This window comes from Musa acuminata, chromosome BXJ1-6 (assembly GCF_036884655.1).
Source record: "Musa acuminata AAA Group cultivar baxijiao chromosome BXJ1-6, Cavendish_Baxijiao_AAA, whole genome shotgun sequence".
Lineage (NCBI taxonomy): Eukaryota > Viridiplantae > Streptophyta > Magnoliopsida > Zingiberales > Musaceae > Musa > Musa acuminata.
Window position 1 is genome coordinate 2,010,936 of NC_088332.1, and position 17,757 is coordinate 2,028,692.

At 36.9% G+C, this 17,757-nt stretch overlaps 1 protein-coding gene across 1 annotated transcript; it reads right to left on the bottom strand.

Moving 5' to 3' along the window:
• Positions 1–2,663: 2,663 nt before the first annotated feature.
• LOC103986546 (transcriptional adapter ADA2) lies at positions 2,664–14,553 on the bottom strand. The gene is made up of 13 exons (XM_009404562.3): positions 14,285–14,553; positions 10,696–10,751; positions 10,301–10,479; positions 7,637–7,702; positions 7,421–7,546; positions 7,240–7,315; positions 6,336–6,399; positions 6,192–6,247; positions 5,981–6,046; positions 5,498–5,717; positions 4,597–4,807; positions 3,476–3,820; positions 2,664–3,059 (listed from the first exon to the last, which is right to left on the bottom strand). Exons 1-13 carry the CDS (start codon positions 14,335–14,337, stop codon positions 2,853–2,855), a joined length of 1,725 nt encoding a protein of 574 aa, XP_009402837.2. The 5' UTR covers positions 14,338–14,553; the 3' UTR covers positions 2,664–2,852.
• Positions 14,554–17,757: the final 3,204 nt, after the last annotated feature.

Consider the following 17,757-nt stretch of genomic DNA (forward strand, 5'->3'; position numbering starts at 1 on the left):
TGCATTAGCACTCCTCGATGAATACTATAAGATAACACCATAAATTAGAAGCTATCTGAGAAGGCAAAATTCTTCACCATTAGAGACAAGACACTATTACCAAATGGAGTGAAAGACGGAGCCCTACATCGAGGGCATCGCAGGATAAGCATAAAGCCCCTGGAACCAAGTCGAAGGGGCATTGACCAATTCTAGGAGCATGTAGCTCGAAATTAGTAGGGATACATTAGTAAGATCATAGGCAATCCAAGAGGGGTGCGCTCACCATTGAATCATAGTTATGAGAACTCCTCATGGATTCCAGGTCTCAAAGAGTCCTTCGATTTTCAGGAAATGCACCCTCTAAAGTAGATGACCTGATTTGCTCCGCCCTCAGACTACCCAAAGACGGAGCATGAACCTCAACAGATAGACAACTAGAAGACTTAGAAGAACTAGTGCAAGAAAGGAGAGACATCATAACCCGAGACATACGAGCAAGATCAATGCTGAGAAGTAGGGACCAAAGATCAAATTGCCCTTCCAAAATGATTGGGGGAACTATCCTTCAAAGATCCTAAGGGAGCGAAACTAGAAGCTCTTAAGATCCTAAAGGATTTAGACTCTGGAGTCATAGGTGGGAATGAGTCTTACTCCTTAGCGGGTGAGGGATTTAAGGCAGAGCTACCGATCTCTCTCCTCCCATGATCGAGACAAGTGGCCCCTTTGAAATAAACGTTAAGGGGATCCGACAACGAGAAAGCCCAAAGCTTACCATAATGGGAGAGACATCGAAGTCCACCGGAGCTACCGATCTCTCTCCTCCCATGATCGAGACAGGTGGCCCCTTTGGTAAGACATGAGGAAATAATGTTTCGAGATATACTATAGTGGAATGAGCCTCAAAATCTACCATGACAAGCCATAAAATATATCATGGGGAGTGAGGCTCCAAAATTCGCCATTATTGGAAGACTTGAGATCTACTATGATCAAGGGATATGGAATCTACTATGATAGAAAGAAGATTTGAAGCTCGCTATAATGGGAAGACTCGAGATTTGTTACAGCAAAGAAAAGATAATGAATTCGCCATGATAGAGAGAAAACTTGAAACTTGTCATGGACAGGAGACCCAAGATTCGCTATGACAAAAAAGGAATATAGAATCCACCACGATAGAAAGAAGACTCAAAGCCTGCCATAGTAGGGAGACTCGAGATCTACTGATAGAGAAGGGACAATAAATCCACCATGATGGAGAGAAGACTTGAGGCCCGTCATGACAAAGAGATTCGAGATTCATTATAGTAGAGAAAGGACATGGGAATCTACTACGACGGAAAAGGGACATGAAATCCATCATGGGAAAGAGAAGACTCAAAGTCCGCCACTGTAGGGAGACTCAAGATCCACTATGATAGAGAAGGGACAAAAAATTCACCATAGCTCCGTAGAAGACTTTAGGGCCTCCAGGGAGACCCAAGATTCGTTACAATGGAGAAAGGACAAGAAATCCACCACGTATGAGAGAAGACTTGAAGCCTCCTATAGTAGGAAAACTCAAGTTCACTATAACAAAGAAGGAATGAGAATCCTCCATGGTGGAAAAGAGATTTGAAGCTCGCCATGACGGGAAGACCGAAGATCCACTATGACAGAGAAGGAACATGGGAATCCACCATGACAGAGACCCCAAGCCAAATGTGCTCAAGGCGTGAGTTAGGAAAACCCAACCTGCACTAAGATAAATCTACTACGAGCGGAGGAATAAACCTAAAAGCACTGGGGGCATGTGAGTCGGGAAAACCTAATCGACGCTAAGATAATTCCACTAAGATAGAGGTGAAAAGTTAAAAGGGCCCGAGGTGTGAATTGAAAAAACTCAATCTGCACCAAGATAAACCTACTACGATGGAAGTACAAAGCCAAAAGTGCTCGATATGTATAAGTCGAAAAACCCAACCCACACCACTAGATCTACTACAGTGGAGGCCCTAGACTAATCAGGCTCGAGATGGTCCGACCCACTCTAAGAAAAAAAGAACGATTTTAGAGTTCAACTGCGAAACTCCTAGAACAAAGCCCTGGATCACATCTTCACAAGGGTATAAATGATAGTGAATATTTTGACAACCAACCCCCTTCTACCAACTACTCACCCCAAAGGTGCTAACATAGAAGAGAAGGGCCGAATCACTCTCCATTAGGCAACAACGTGGGGGTGGTTATGGTTTGTTAGCTCTTATGGGCAACGGTCTACGGAAGGTTATTTAGGCCGACCTTGTCGACCTCCGTGAACAACAATCCACGAGAGGTCATTCGAGCTTGTCCCCACCTTTGTTGTCCCTATGGACAAAATGCCAAGGGGAAACATTAAGATCATTAAAAAAGATCCCCCCAGTCGATCAAATATAAAGGTTGACAACCTAGGGGTTGGGTTTGGGAATTAACTCGGAACATCTACACGAAGAGGATGATTAAGGTGTTCATGCAACAACACGTGATCATGGTGAAGGTCTAAATGCCTTGATTGCCAATAGAAACCAGGATGTGCACAAGCAACATAATAATCATTCATACAAAGATTTTGGGAAGGATGAAACAAAACTACGCATCAAGACAGCTGCTGCAGCACATTGCTAAGAGTATTGTAGGGAATAGCTCAAAAGTGTCCCTCGCAATGAATGTACAACGAAAAATAATTATCATGATCACTTTAAGGTACACATTATTGTTCTTCTGACCCAGCACATTTCGGGGTCATGGACGCGATTTCGTTACACGTGATACAAGTATCAGCTTCAAAGCTTTTCAAGACTAAACATATTTCAGAAGCAACTCAAATCCCAGTAGCATGTGCTAGAAGAAAACTACACGGTAGTAGATTCTTCTTGCTGGCCCAACTTTCTCTTTACTATATCATATACCTTATCCACTTTTACTGGGTCAACCTTGAACAAACCATGGGCATCAGATTTGTTGATGATGTTGCCCTTGTATATCTCCTGCACCAATGTCTCCTGCATTTTGAGATAATGACTGGGCAGCAATCTATTTTGGCAGCAGAAATCTTGCTCCTGCAAACACAAAAACATAGTGAGAACAGGGTAAAATGGAGAATTTATATGCAGGAATAAGAATGGAACAACTATTCAACACCATGTGCACTTGGTTTTAGAAGCTAGAACGTTGGCATGCTAAACTATAGCGCATCATTTGCATAGGTTTTAGGAGAGACGTTAGTTATCCTCTTCCAGGAAAAAAATTTGCATAGGTTCTAGAAGTGGCCTGCATCAAGTGATCTCTGAAGGACTCGCTATAAGCCATAGTTAGAAGCACATTAACTGCAACTGCAAGTAGCTTATGTTTTGGGAAAGATACTAGTTGTAATCTTCCTGTTCAAGCTACCAAAATTTATACCTACAAAACTAGCTCTCAAGAACTGAAGAATAAGCTATTGTGCTTCTAATTAAATCAAGAAAGTTGATCTTACAGTTTCGCTGAGAAATTCTGTTCCAGGGAGTCCAGTGATATCCCATTCATCAAATGATCTCACAGAAACTTGTCCGGTAGTTGTTGAAGGCGAATCCTTGCCACTAGAATCAAACCCAGTGCTGCCTTTTATTTTATGGTTATCAGTGGTGTTTCTTGGGCTTCCATCATTGTCTCCTTTTTCTCTGTTGAGAGGCCAGTTTGCCTTTTGTGCCACTTTACCACCTGACAAAATCTGTGTGTTTTCCTTGGAGTTTTGTGCACCCACCTCCGGTTCCCTTTTCCGCTTCTGCTCAGTGTAAGCTTTTGCTTCAGCCAGGGTGCGGCAACCAGCAGCTCGACATTCCTGAGAGTTTAGGGTAGAGTATTCATAATCAAAATCATGTGATCAATACAAAATAGTTACAACGATGGTATACTCAGCAACATGTTTCCAGAAAAACAGTCCATGATCCATGGTTTTGGGGTATGACTCTTACTTTCAAGATAAGCTAAGTACCACAAGGCATGGAACTTAGTTATCTTTAAAAAAATTTATATATTTATCTTCTAAAAAGTTAAAACATAATTTAACATATATCCTTTCATCTTCTTTAAAACTCTGCTAATCAAAGAGGCACAGGATTAATTTCTCTGTGTCCAGACAATGGTACTATCCTGCTTTTAACCTAATGTAAGGTCAGATTTGGATGTTCAACAGTTAAAATGGAGAAAGCTCAAAGGAAGATGATAATAGATCACTGAGCGACAATAACAGACTAACTCAAAGGACTTTTGTTTTATTTGGAAAGGCATAGACATGTCATTTGATGATCCGCTGTATAAATCTGAAGCCATGTGATCCTCACTGACTAGATTGCCTACCATGGAGAAATGACATCCAAAAAAACTAGAGGTGTAGATGAGAAACTAAGGGTTACTATATTTTGGTCATGGTATGGGATCTCTAGGATCAGAAGTTATACATATTTCCTTGTGTTTCTTTAAATAAAGTAATAAACCATAATTCCATAAAGACTTGTTTCAATTGGCCAAAACTATTTTCCACAGAACAAATTCTGAAGCAAAGAGTTTTAACAAAAAGCAATCAACAGTGACTTAACCACAAAAAAGGTATTTCACCTGAAGCTCTTGAATTCTTCTTCGAATTTTGCGCTCCTCAATGACACTCTTAACTAAGTTCTCATGTTCTTCTTGAGAAAGAAAGCGCATAAAGACCTTGAAACGGTTATATAACTCTCTGTCTTCGCTCGAAAGCTCCTTTTCCAATGGGTTAGGATAAAGTAAATTCCTTTCTAGTATGAAATCCTTTCTTCGCTTCCTCTCATCAAGCCTATAAGAAAGCAAAATTACATTTAAAGTTCTTATAAATAAAATATTATTATTAATTTCCTTGAGCATTGCAAAGTGTCATACAAAAAGATATTTCAACAGAGTTTAAAGGCAATTGCTTTATGTAATGTAATGCACAAAGTACAATGTCATATCTCAAGTAAAATCAGGACAAAGAGGTAAGGTATACATACTTTCCGAGACAAACCAAGTCATAGCTTATTACAATGAAATGTAATAAACCATTACAACCAAGCTAAAAATATTGACATCAGTTTCTAGCCAAATATCTCCATATAAGAGAGAGCGAATGCATGTTTATCTTTCTCAGCTTTTTAAAGAATCACTGGCATGTCTTTTCTTTCACTTCATTTTGTTGTTTACTTTCTAATAGGCCTCATGTCATAAATTAAACAAACTTTGAAAAAATTTTCAGACTCACCTTTATATTCAATCACTCCCTCACAAAGTTACACCAGAAGGCTCATAGTTTATAGTTTGTGAATCTCTAAATAAATCCATTATTATGTAATTATTAAAATGTTATTCCACCACTAACAGACACATTTAGTTCTTAAAACTTATTAAATAACTCCTGAGAATTATCATGTCTGTCTTAATCTATAGAAACATTTCATCTAATTAATTATAAATCATATAAACCAGTAAATGCTATAACTAGGTAACACACCTAGATAAATAAATACGGAGTACCCGCAGCTTCAGTTCACGTTCAGTTTCAGTGTCATTTTCCTTGAACTCCATATCAGCCAATGCCTGCTCTGCATCATTGTCATATTCTGGATCAAATTCTTGCCTCTTGGGATTATAGCCACTCTCAGTTATAGAAGGTCCTTCTTCTCCTGAACATTTAGGCTTTTTTACACCAATAGTTCTATCCAAATAAGAGTCTGCCAATTGAAAATGTCATTTTCAGAGCATATTAAGCAAAAAAAGTTGGAACTAATAAAAGTAGTAACTAAAGCTGTTATCTGGACAACTTCAAATGGATAGATGGCAAAAACTTTTAGGGGCTTAAGATATGTCTTGCTCGAACTAAAATTATCTTTTCAAAGAACAGTAGAATACCAAGGATTGTTAGTCTAAGGTAAAAACCAAAACAATGATTTCAAACAAACTCATGAGTAACATGCACGCTGAGCTAATATGCAACCTTCAACTTTAGGTCCGTCAGGATTATCCTTGAATTTCCCCGTGTTCGAAGTCACCTTACTTGCACCTGCAAAAGAAAAGAAAAATAATCCAATCAACATGTCAGCACCGATGGCAGTAATACCAGATGCGAAACATATTTGCATTCAAGCATGTTTAGGCTCCTAAAACAAAGAACAACAAAAAGCCTACTAAAACAAAGACTCAATTACCTGCAGCTAAATTTGAGGGTGACTGGTTAGCTGCACCTTCACCTATATCTTCAACCCTGTCATCATGCAAAGGAAAAAAAAAAAGAAGCCTCATAAAAGGTGTACTTTTAATAATAAAAAGAAAAGGTCTTCTTTCAGACATACTTGACTCTTGCAGGTGAGAATGGAGACTCTTCCTTTGGTGTGACATCACCAAGCAATGAAGAACCTGCAGCACAAAGGCATAGACCCATTGAACATTCAGATAAGTATATGTGAAAGTCCCATTAATGATACTAATCAAATACATGGATACTGGATTTCATAAAATTGACCTACAAGGACATGGATATCATATTAATGTCTAGAATGAAGGTGCTTAAAGAGGTTGACATCTACAGTTATCAAAAGTCAGTGCCAAGTTTGTGATTCCATGTGCAATGGACATTGACATTATAGTTATTCAAACTCACCACCAAGTATGTGATTATATGCACAGTTGACAACAAACAGACTAGATCAATCTAGCAAAATATGCAACCATGTATAACCATGTATTGGACCCTAGTTTTGTACAAGTTGAATAGTTGGGCTTCCCTCGAAGTTAGTTCAGGGATTGAACTTGATGATTTCCCTGATTTCACACAATTTTTTAATTTAAAATATATACACATATAACTACATTCTAGAGAAAAAAACATAAGTTAGCATCTTTCTGTAGATAGTTTCAGACACAGATTATGTTTATTGTCAACATGATTGCTAAGAACATGTTTATAGTTGGTGAATTACCAGATAAGAAACAAGAAATTAATAGTTAGGCTGTTTATTGATGTGGTTACAAAGTAACAAAGTACTTTCCATTCTTCACAAAACAAAGCAATAACCAGAACACTCATCAGGGAACTTTTATGGTCACTAAACGACAAGATTTGAATTTAAAGCTTTAAACAAAAACTCTACTCTTCATGGAAAACATGGTCATATAGACCTTGATCAGTCAAAGAACAGGCAAAATCATTATTCATGCAGGTTTAGTATAACTAATTCATTAAAAAAAATAACTGACCTTTCTTGCCCTCAACCTGTACTTTAGCCATAGCAAGAAGTTCCTTTCTGTTTTTACCATTAACACGAGACATATCCTGAAGTGTGATTCCACATGCAAATGAACATGAGAGTTTTGATGGTATAAAAAGAGTATCAAATATGAAGATAAGAACAACACTAATCTGGGACAGATATAATACTGGAAGAGGATAGCAAGGGGAGTTCAAGTATGATGTGGTATAATGGTCAATGCACTGTGCCTTGCTCTTGGTACCAACATGCTCAGCAACTTCCGTCCAGTTGCCAAGTCCATACATCTCAATCCCCTAAAGATAACCCAACAAATTATCAATAAGTTAATAAGGCTCAAGAACCCCTAGTTCTGAAATTTTCAGGTAGACAAAAAATGGTAGTACCTCTAAAAGTAATATTTCCTCATCCGCATTCCAATCTGGACAGATTAGAGGAAAAGACAAGTTGTCCTGTCGAAAGACATAGCTAGCATATATCAGAGAAGATATACCATTATTTTTGGATACGTCAAAAATGGAAAAAAGCTCTGTAGAAAATGAGTAGAAGCGTTTACTTCAAATAAAAGTGTCCATCTGGAAAGATTTACTTCAATATGAAATCAACATTAAGAGTAGGAACTCAAATTGATGGGAACTTCTTAAATGATGAGTATTTGTTCTTTTTTTTCCTGACAAATGTCAAGTGGACTTCTCATAGCTAATTTTATTTTCTTCTAAGACAAAGGGACAGGAAAAATAAGGAACACTTGAACTTACAACCCCATTTCCTCCCCCCTACCCCCCCCCCCAACCCGTCCTCTTCTCCAAAATACTGGGAGGCTACACAATCATACTTAAAGTATATCATGGTCCTATTTCACAAAGAAGACAAGGAGTGTGACCATGGAGTAGGCAATGAAAAATTGGGCAACCCAATGCAAAGAGATGGGCTCCTGCCAGTGCTGCCCAGTAAGCAACGGTCGGTGTTAGTATCGTAATTGAGATGAGGTGATACTTGATATCCATTAACTGTGATCTATCAAAGAAGTCAATTAGCCATTTTCAGTTGCTTGATTATAATGCTATAGGATTTTTCAAATTAAAGAGAGTTGCACAAAAAGGTAAACATAAAGAGTGACATGAAAATTTTGCATGAAATGAAGAACTTATCAACTGATCACCATAATACAAAAAAAATCAATGTTGTTGACGACTGGTGGTTAATACATAACAGAGTAAGAACTAGGAATGTGAAAAAAAAACTTGCTGGTCAACAAGCATTTTGACACTTTGAGAAGTAAAATAAGATTTATAAATACAGGATAAGTCTAAAATTCCAAAAGTTCAAGAAAACTAAGCAATAACTCATTAAGGTAGCTGCATTGCAATATATATATGTCGGATATGGCAATCAGATCCTACTAAAAGAATCTCAAATCAGAAGATTTAAAAATAAGATAACACAAATCTGATTATAGATATAAACAAGATGTGACCGTAGAGAGGCTGGCTTGTCATGATAATTAATAAGCTGAAAACAATAATGTGTATGTTTACATGTCTTCTGAAAAGGAGAGACTAGTGTAACTGTGTAATGCCAGCTAGCTGAAATCCAAATAAATAAATATCAAGGTAACCTGATGACTGATAACTCCAGCTATGTTCAGTCTTTTAAAACATTACTATTGTATTATAATTTATAACAATGTACCTTACCAACCACTGCCTCTAAGAGGGTGTTTATTATATTGGCACTTAAATTCACATGTTGAAGTTCTAAAGTCCAAGCAGTGATTTAAAAAATGCTAGGTGCCAAAAGACGCCAAGGTCCAAAAACGCCCAAGGTGCTAGGCACTCGCCTAGGCGCTCGCCCGAGCGAAGCGAGACGCTAAAATATAAAAATATATAATATAATTAATAAATATAATTATTTAAAATTTTAAATAAAAATATGCTATTAAATTAAGAAAATCTAATATACAAAATCACAATGTCACATTAACAAAAAGTTTCAAAATTCAAAACAATAAAATTTTACATCAAAGTCATTTATGTTGAAACCTAGCAATAATTTCAAATAAATAAAAATTAACAACATTAAAATCAAGATAATATATTATTAATCTATTAATAGTATTGAAAATTAATCATTTCAAAATTCAAATAAACTTAATATTAAGAGTATACTGTATACTGAGCCTGACGGAGAAACGAGGAAGCAGTGGCGGCGGCGGCAGCGGGAAAGGGAGCGGGAGGGCTCGCGGGAGTCGCGAGCAGCGGGAAGACTCGCGGGAGGCGCGAGCAGCGGGAGGGCTCGCGGGAGGCACGAGCAACGGGAGGCGCGAGCAGCGGGAGGGCTCGCGGGAGGCGCGAGCAGCGACAACGGCGAGCAGCGGGAGCAGTAGCGACGAGCAGCGAGATCGGGATCGGGAGCGGTAGCGGCAACGGGTTAGGGTTGGGTAAGGGTTATATCGGTTTAGTTGGTTCGATTGAACCAACTAACAACCGAACCAGACCTAAAATCCTGGTTCGGTCACTTGGTTTACCCAGGCGCTTGCCCGAAGCGCCCAGCGCCTGGGCTCGGGCGAGCACCCAGGCGGCGCCTGTTTGAAGTGCGCCGCCTGGGACATTAGCGAGGCGCTTGGGCCTCGCCTCGCCCGAGCGCCTAGGTGAGCGCCCGAGCGCCTTTTTCAATCACTGAGTCCAAGATGTCATTTTAAATATCACTGTTTCTGCTCTTGGAATCGACAATGTACACTCCAAATGGAATTTACATCAAATCTTACATACCACTTAATGAAGTGGTTCACTCCATGATAGCAAAATAAAATCCCCTTCTGTAACAGACTCCTCAATTTCCAAGGAGACAACCACTTGTCAAACTGTTTTGCACCTTGGGATAAAAATGGTAATGAAAAGAAAAAGCCTGCAAATTGCTTCTTTTCTAGAAATTGAACCTAAATAATATGAAAGAGTTCACGTCAAAGAAGTGATTATTCTTTTAACATACTATCCAGCAGTAAAAGATCATGAAAAATCTATGAATTAAATCCAAGTAATTGTGCAAACCATGACTCTGTAGGGATGGTTGCTCTTGTGTGGAGTGACCTCAGCACCAACAGAGAAGCACTCCACACACAGATCAAAGTCTGCACATTTTGTGCATTTGATGCGAATCTTTCCAGAAATGTCCTTGTTGCAATAGTTGCAGTGATATAAAGCCTTCTTCCCTTCACTTGTTCCTGAACCTGCCTCATCAGTCATGAGAGCTACCATGAGATTGAGTTCATGAAAGAAAGGGAGCTGAATAAGTGTTTCACCAGAACACCATAACCTGATGGAAAAGGAAATAATTCCTTTTCCTTTTGATGAAAGGTGAATTACATGACTTCATCTCTATCTAAAAGGGAAGAATCACTATAAAAAAGTTTCTGACAATTCAGAAACACACAACATCAGCATACCTGCTTCTATATTTCCCAAAGCTTCTCCACTTGCAGCAACCCTCCTCCTCTTTGACCTGCACAAGGAATCCTGTCATAAATTCAACAATGCAAGAAAAAGGGTATGATCATATATAATAACACATGTTCACTGGCACATCCATATAGGCATTCAACAACAATAAGCCCATGAAGAAGTTTCATCATAGAATATACAATGATATGTATAAAGAGTTTCTACTATAGTTACTTGATGACAGTTTCAAGAAACCACTAACAATATCAATAAGATGAGAGTTATGATCCAAACCTTGTTTATCTACTGTGTTCCCAACATAATAAAAAAAGACAAGATATGAAACCACAATAATCTGCAGAAACTGACCTCAAAACTCTAATTCAGATAATCATTCAAAAACCAACGTTCCTACTTCCCAAAATAAAATAAAAAAGGAAATCAGTCATGTTAGTACTTTACATAAGGGCTGCCTGGCCTTGATATGCTGGATGGCTGCATAATAACATGCACTGACATTGACATTAGCAGTTGTATCTGCCATCTGTCAATATCTTAAACTATTTCTTATAAACACAAAATCATTCCTAGTTATTACAATTACAATATCAAATTTGAATAGAACTCCCAATAAGAACATTAATTATTGTTGAATGTTTATTCTCTCAAATTGATAATATATGTCTGACATAGTACTTACTTGAATATTTAAAAAAACAAAGTCCTCACTGAACATTTTAGTCTAACATGTAATGTGCATATGCAAAGGCATAAAGTTATATGGTTGCCTTATAGAATATCCGCAATAATGAGCAAGACAATACTCAAATTATAAAAAAGTGACAAAAAAAGGAACTCTTTTTACCTTCCAAATACTGCTTAAAATACGTCTGCAATCCATCCTCCCTCCACTAACCATGTGTCCAACTTTCATCCCATTTTGTGTAAGATCAACTTTTCTTTTTCTTTTCTGAATTTGGAAAATCCTGCTTGTTTACCCCCAAAATGTAAGGAACAATCCAACTTACCTTGATCCCTAGTTAAAACCTTTAACAAGCAATTTTGGTCATCCGATCCTAATAAAATCCATAACTCTTCAAGTGGCTTGTTTCATATTTCAATAATCATTATTCTTGGATGATCTTAGTAATGGTTTTGGAGCCTTATTTTAAGTAGAATTAATGATTATGTGCATAAGTTGGGATATCAACCACTATACAAAGGAATCAGTTCATTCAAATAGAATTAAAAACTTATGACAAGGATCTGCCAAAATGCTCTTAGCAATATGATTGGTTTTCACCCGTCAACACATGACCAATGTTTTCCTATGCCAAGTGAATAGACATCAATACTAATAGATGAATCAAGACCATTGATTAAGAAAACTATTTCAGAGAGAGGTTGGACAAAAGAGTTATTCAATGATTAGTAGTTTCGTCACTTTATATAGGTTTTCATGGAACATGGGTTTTACAAAGAAAAGTTATGTTCATCAAGACTAATTTATGAAAGTGGTAGCCATTACGTAAATTTCAATTTTGAGTCACTCTCTTTCTCTCTCTCTCTAAAAAAAAGTTCATGTTTATATAAAATTCATACTAGCACATTGATTACCAATGGAGAAGATACTTTTTATGGTTTCTTGGCCCTCTGCTTATTTATCTTCTTTATGTTCTCCTTGTTTCTAACATTTATTTCTTTCTCACCACATTTCTAATCCTCCATGTTTCATGTACAATCTCTCAATTATTATTTAATAAATGCATTTGCTATCCTTGCACATACAAAACCAATATCATGTCACAGAAGCTTCATTAACCCACCACCCAACTCTGTACTATGTCAATAACTTCTAAAAGTTTATTACAATAGCATAGTGCACAAATGGATCACAATCCCCGATATATAGAAAAGAGTGTAAAGAGCATAACTTTTACATGATAAATTAAACATATATAAATAAAAATGTTGGGGTATTTTATGATGTTTTTGTCACTTGAGAAATGTTATATTTTAATTCTTAAGAACCTTTGGCAACAAATAATCAACAATCTTCAAATGGCCATATCCTAGCCTTTCTTTTAATACCACATTATGTTGAATTATCTTGTCAGCCATAACTAAAATGTCATGCATATTATGTCTCACTCATTAACAAAACTTAAGTTGTACCTTGTCAAGCAAAGCACACAAGATAAATCAACGCACTTATGATAAATCAACACACTTATTAATGAATCTTGATATTTGTATCTTGTACAAATACATAGCCATATTCTAGTTCTTCATCTTGAAGCCTTCCAACCACAAGTAATGAATTAGATGAATTTGTTTAGATCATCATTCTCATGTAAAATGTGCTTTAAAATATATCTTGGTTTAAAATCACCATTCACATGTAAATTTGTTTAGATCATCATTTTCATGTATTCTAGTTGTAGGTGCTTTAAAATCTCAGAGGGCACCTAGTCTCTCTCTCTCTCTCTCTCTCTCTCTCTCTCTCTCTCTCTCTCTCTCTCTCTCTCTGTGATTTTGTAGTAGGTGCTTTAATAAGTTTCTTTCTTTTACCTGTATTATCATACTATTCAAATATTCGCTATTGTGTATGATGTTAAATCCCCATTAAATTACTATCTTCTCAATTCTAGATGTATTCTTATAGAATTAGATATCAAGACATTTGCCATATATTATTTCTGGTGTACTTGATTAGGGCGTTAATAAACCATGTTTCCAGCTATCCACCAGCCTCTCTGTAGCCTTCTTGCATAACCTCATAGTTACATGATTTAATTGGAGATACTGAAATGCACAAGGAGAAATACAGCATATGTATAAGCAATGGTGGGACTTCCAACTTAACTAATTGATTAAAAGTGACCAAACTTTGGATTTATTTTTCCTTTCTGCCTCCTCACTTCCAATTATCCTCTAGCGCATGGGTCACAAACAAATAGGAAGGCCAAGAGCTCAATTTCCTAAATGTATGTTGCACTGTTTAGGTACCCTTCAACTTGTCATCCCTCTTAATTGTAGTCTGTACACTGAGGGCACTGCATAGTGCTTTTGCTTACAGTGAACCAAGTCACAGATTCACCTAAATACAATTATGTTTAGCTTTTTTTACTTTTTTATCTCTCTGATAATTGTTACAGACATTACGAGTTCATATATCAATTTGTACTGGCATGAGTCTTGTATGCACTAATACCTTCTTCCCGTTTATACTATATTTAACTCCATACCAAGTAACATGTTTAAAGGATCTCGTCCAAATGTCTATCAGCGCAAGCATAAGAAGTGAGCAATCTGAATACAAATTACGGCACAGCTGGCTCCACTACCACCTTTCTACCCATCGCTTCCTTTTTTTCCGCCGCTTTCCTTTTCTTTATTTATATTTTTATTCAGAACTGAATTTTAACCTAAGAAAGTGATCATAAACGGCACGAGACGACCTAATCCCATCAATTTTTTTAATAAATCATCAAAGAAAGAAGAAAAAGATACCACGAGCATGATTTAGACGGAGGTAATTTCGTAGAAAGAAGATATCAAAGAATTACCTACGATGGAGAAGGGTCATCTTACCTATGACTGGTGTCGTCGTCGCCGGAGTTGGCCACGGCGCGGGAGCGCCCCATCGCCGCTGGGAGGCCGGGAGGAGACGCTACAAAACCCTAATCACGGAGGCGGGGAGAGGCGAAATACGGGGCGATAGCCCTCTGGCATTTAAAGAAGGAAAGGGGCCTCCTCTTCGTCGGCGTACGGGCATCCACCCGGGGCGGTGATCGGCGTCGAGCGAGCGATCTGACGGAGTACCCCTTGACTTGGGGACACGCCGGCTCCGATTCTTTGGTACATCACATTTACATATGACGTGAGGGTGTGTATACACAAATATACTCAAATCGAGGGGTATATATCAAAAAGAACTTCGTACGGGTTATGGGGCTGTATACACAAATAAATAAATTCTAATGGGTGTCTAAGCGAACAAACACAATAACGTGCGTTACGAGGTTGTAAACGCAAATTAATACATCGAGAGGGGCGTATGAGCAAATAAAGACTGGTTATTATGGCAAAATCACAACCGTACGTATTTGAGGTTGAAATAAAGTGCATTTCTCCAAGCATAAACCATTGTAATATATGTAGGCCCTTATATAAAATCTGTGACAATTGGAGAGAACATCAAATTTAATATATATATATATATATATGAATAATTTACTCAAAAAACTCTCAATAATGACGTTCTATCATATGATGCCCCATTTTTGTTTTTAACTAAGGGGCATTCTTTTTTTCATAATAGATATCTATTTTCCTGTTTGATTCTAAAATTATTGGGTTGAACTAATTTGTATGATATGAACAGGTCGATTTAAAAAAATTAATTATTTAATTTAGGCCTAAATTGATCCTTGTTTTTCTCTCAAATTATACCATCAAACTTCATTCGTCATTATCGACTTTCTTGCTACTGCTCATGGTCACCATCGGTAACAAAAATGTCATTGCCTTCTCGTTGGGCTTCGATGGTCGTGTGATGACCTTCACCGGTGAGATAGGAGTTCGTCATCACCATCCTAACGAATATTAATGGTCGCGATAACTATCGACATCGCCAATGATGTAAAAGGTCATTGTCACCTTCCAATAACAGTGTTACACTCGATAATATTGTAACACTACCCAATAACAATGGTACCACCCTAAATGAAATAATAATATCGCTCAAAATGAAATACATCTTTGAATAATTTAACTTTTAGAATAATAAAATAATATTAAAATCATATTAGGATAGTAATATACAAGTTTAAATAGATTCGATAAACTTTCTTCGGTTGTACTCTCGTTACACTCGATCATATTTTTAAAACATAAATCTCATACTTAGACAAAAAATATCTAAAAATTAAAAGAAATTAGGAAAAATAATATTATACATACTAGAATCATATTAAGATATTTATAGGGGAGTTTCAATAGGTTTGATGAAAATTTCTTTAGTTACACTCAATCACTAATTCAAAACACAAATTCTTTATTTAGATAAATAATCATTCTAAAGTTAAAAAAAATTAAGAAAAATACTAAACATAATAAAATCATATTATGATATTTATAGAGGAGTTTTGATAAGTTTAGTGAAAATTACTGAGTCACACTAGTATTACAATTTCAACCAAAAGTATCATATTTAGACAATTAGTCACCCTAAATTAAAAAACAATTAGGAAAAGTAATAGTAAACTGATTAGAATCATATCAGAATAGTTATAGAAAAGTTTAAATAGGTTCAAGGAAAATTACTCTTGCTATACTTGGAATACACTCATGTTACACTTAATAACATATTCAATTTAAAATATCATATTTCATAAATAAAGTATCTTGAATTCACACACAAGTGGGAATCATCAAAACCACATATAATAAATCATAATAAAAACATATGTTCAATAATTCACAACAATATTGATCAGATTAGCAACATGACATGACATTATCAAACAATTTGTATAATAACATAGGCCATCATCAGACTTTCTACTATTTAACTCTAATATCCCAAAATCGTTTAGGTAATTTTCTCTTGCTAAAGAAAAATAAATCAACTATATTTTAAGGCTCGATATATTTTTGACATATATATATATATAGCCTACGGACCGAGTATTTTTTTGTAGAATGTACTACAAAACTTTGAAGTGTCGTAGAATGTACTACAAAAATCAACTTTGCCGAGGATGCAATCCTGTACTAGTCGGATCGTGTAGTCTTCTTCACCTCGTTGTCGTTGTTCATGATGGTGTAATAGTTAGTATCTGACGAGAGGCCTGGACCAGCGTCTGCATGTATACTTTTATATCTTCATCGTTGATCGATTAAATTAATGTCATTGTTCATGATGGTGTACCAGTATCTGATGAAAGGCCTCGAACTGCGTTTGCCTGTCTACGTTTATATCTCCATCGTCGATCGATTAAATTACTGGTGAGAGCCTGCACGTCAAGAGAGGCACCTGCTCTCGTATGCTCTGATGCCAAAAACTGCAGGAGAATCTGATGTACAAGATATATCAAAGCCAGATTAGACAACACAATAGATAAGTCTAACTCCAGATCTTCTCTTTAACATGATGAGTAAGGAGTGAACATTGTTATTTTTATTAAATATCACGTATTCTTCTTTTTTTTCCAAGTTTCATATGATATTTTTCATCTGATGGTTTTTTTTTTTTTTTAATACTTCATCTTAGTATTATTAATCAGATGTTCAGATTCAAAAGTAGCTAGCTAGCTAGCTATATGATCTTTCGAATACATTATTCGCATCTGATTTATCTCCACAAGACTTGGGTCATGACACCTTCCACCATTAGCTAGCACCCTTTATGACACTTTCTAACATGATAAATTTGATATATAATTGGACTTTGCAACCCTAGGATGAAATGCTCAGAATCTCTCCAACCAAAGGATGAAATGTGTCATCATGCCCACCAAACAAAGCCCGTTTCTCCCCTTAAGAAATAAAAAAAGAAAAAAAAATTATTTGAGATTAGCTATATGGATAAGAATGGAGGCAGGCAGGCTGAGAAGAAAAAGCACGTCTTCTTTTTTAACCTCAACAGTCCACTAACAAGGCAAACGAGCTCGGAGGATGGATCATGCCCAGTCCCATCCAATTACTCGAGACAAGAAAAAAGTGGGAGAAAAGACGTGGCATGAAATCAGAAAAGCAGCAGTCAGCGCCTCTCCTTTACAGGCGACATCATTAGACCCAAAAATTATGCTCTCCTAACCCACCGCTTTCCCCCACCCACTTCCCCTCCCCCTCGCAATAACCTGGCGGCTTTGGCATATAAAAGAAAGATACAATCCCACCTGGGGATACGAACGCAACCTGCAACATCAGAGGGATCATCGAGCCTCAACCAAACCATTCAAATTTAAATGCATGGAAGCCGGAAGACATAAATAACGATGTCTGGAAGTGGGTACTACTTACCTTTGACACTGGCAAGAGCACGCCTACAAGCCACTAAC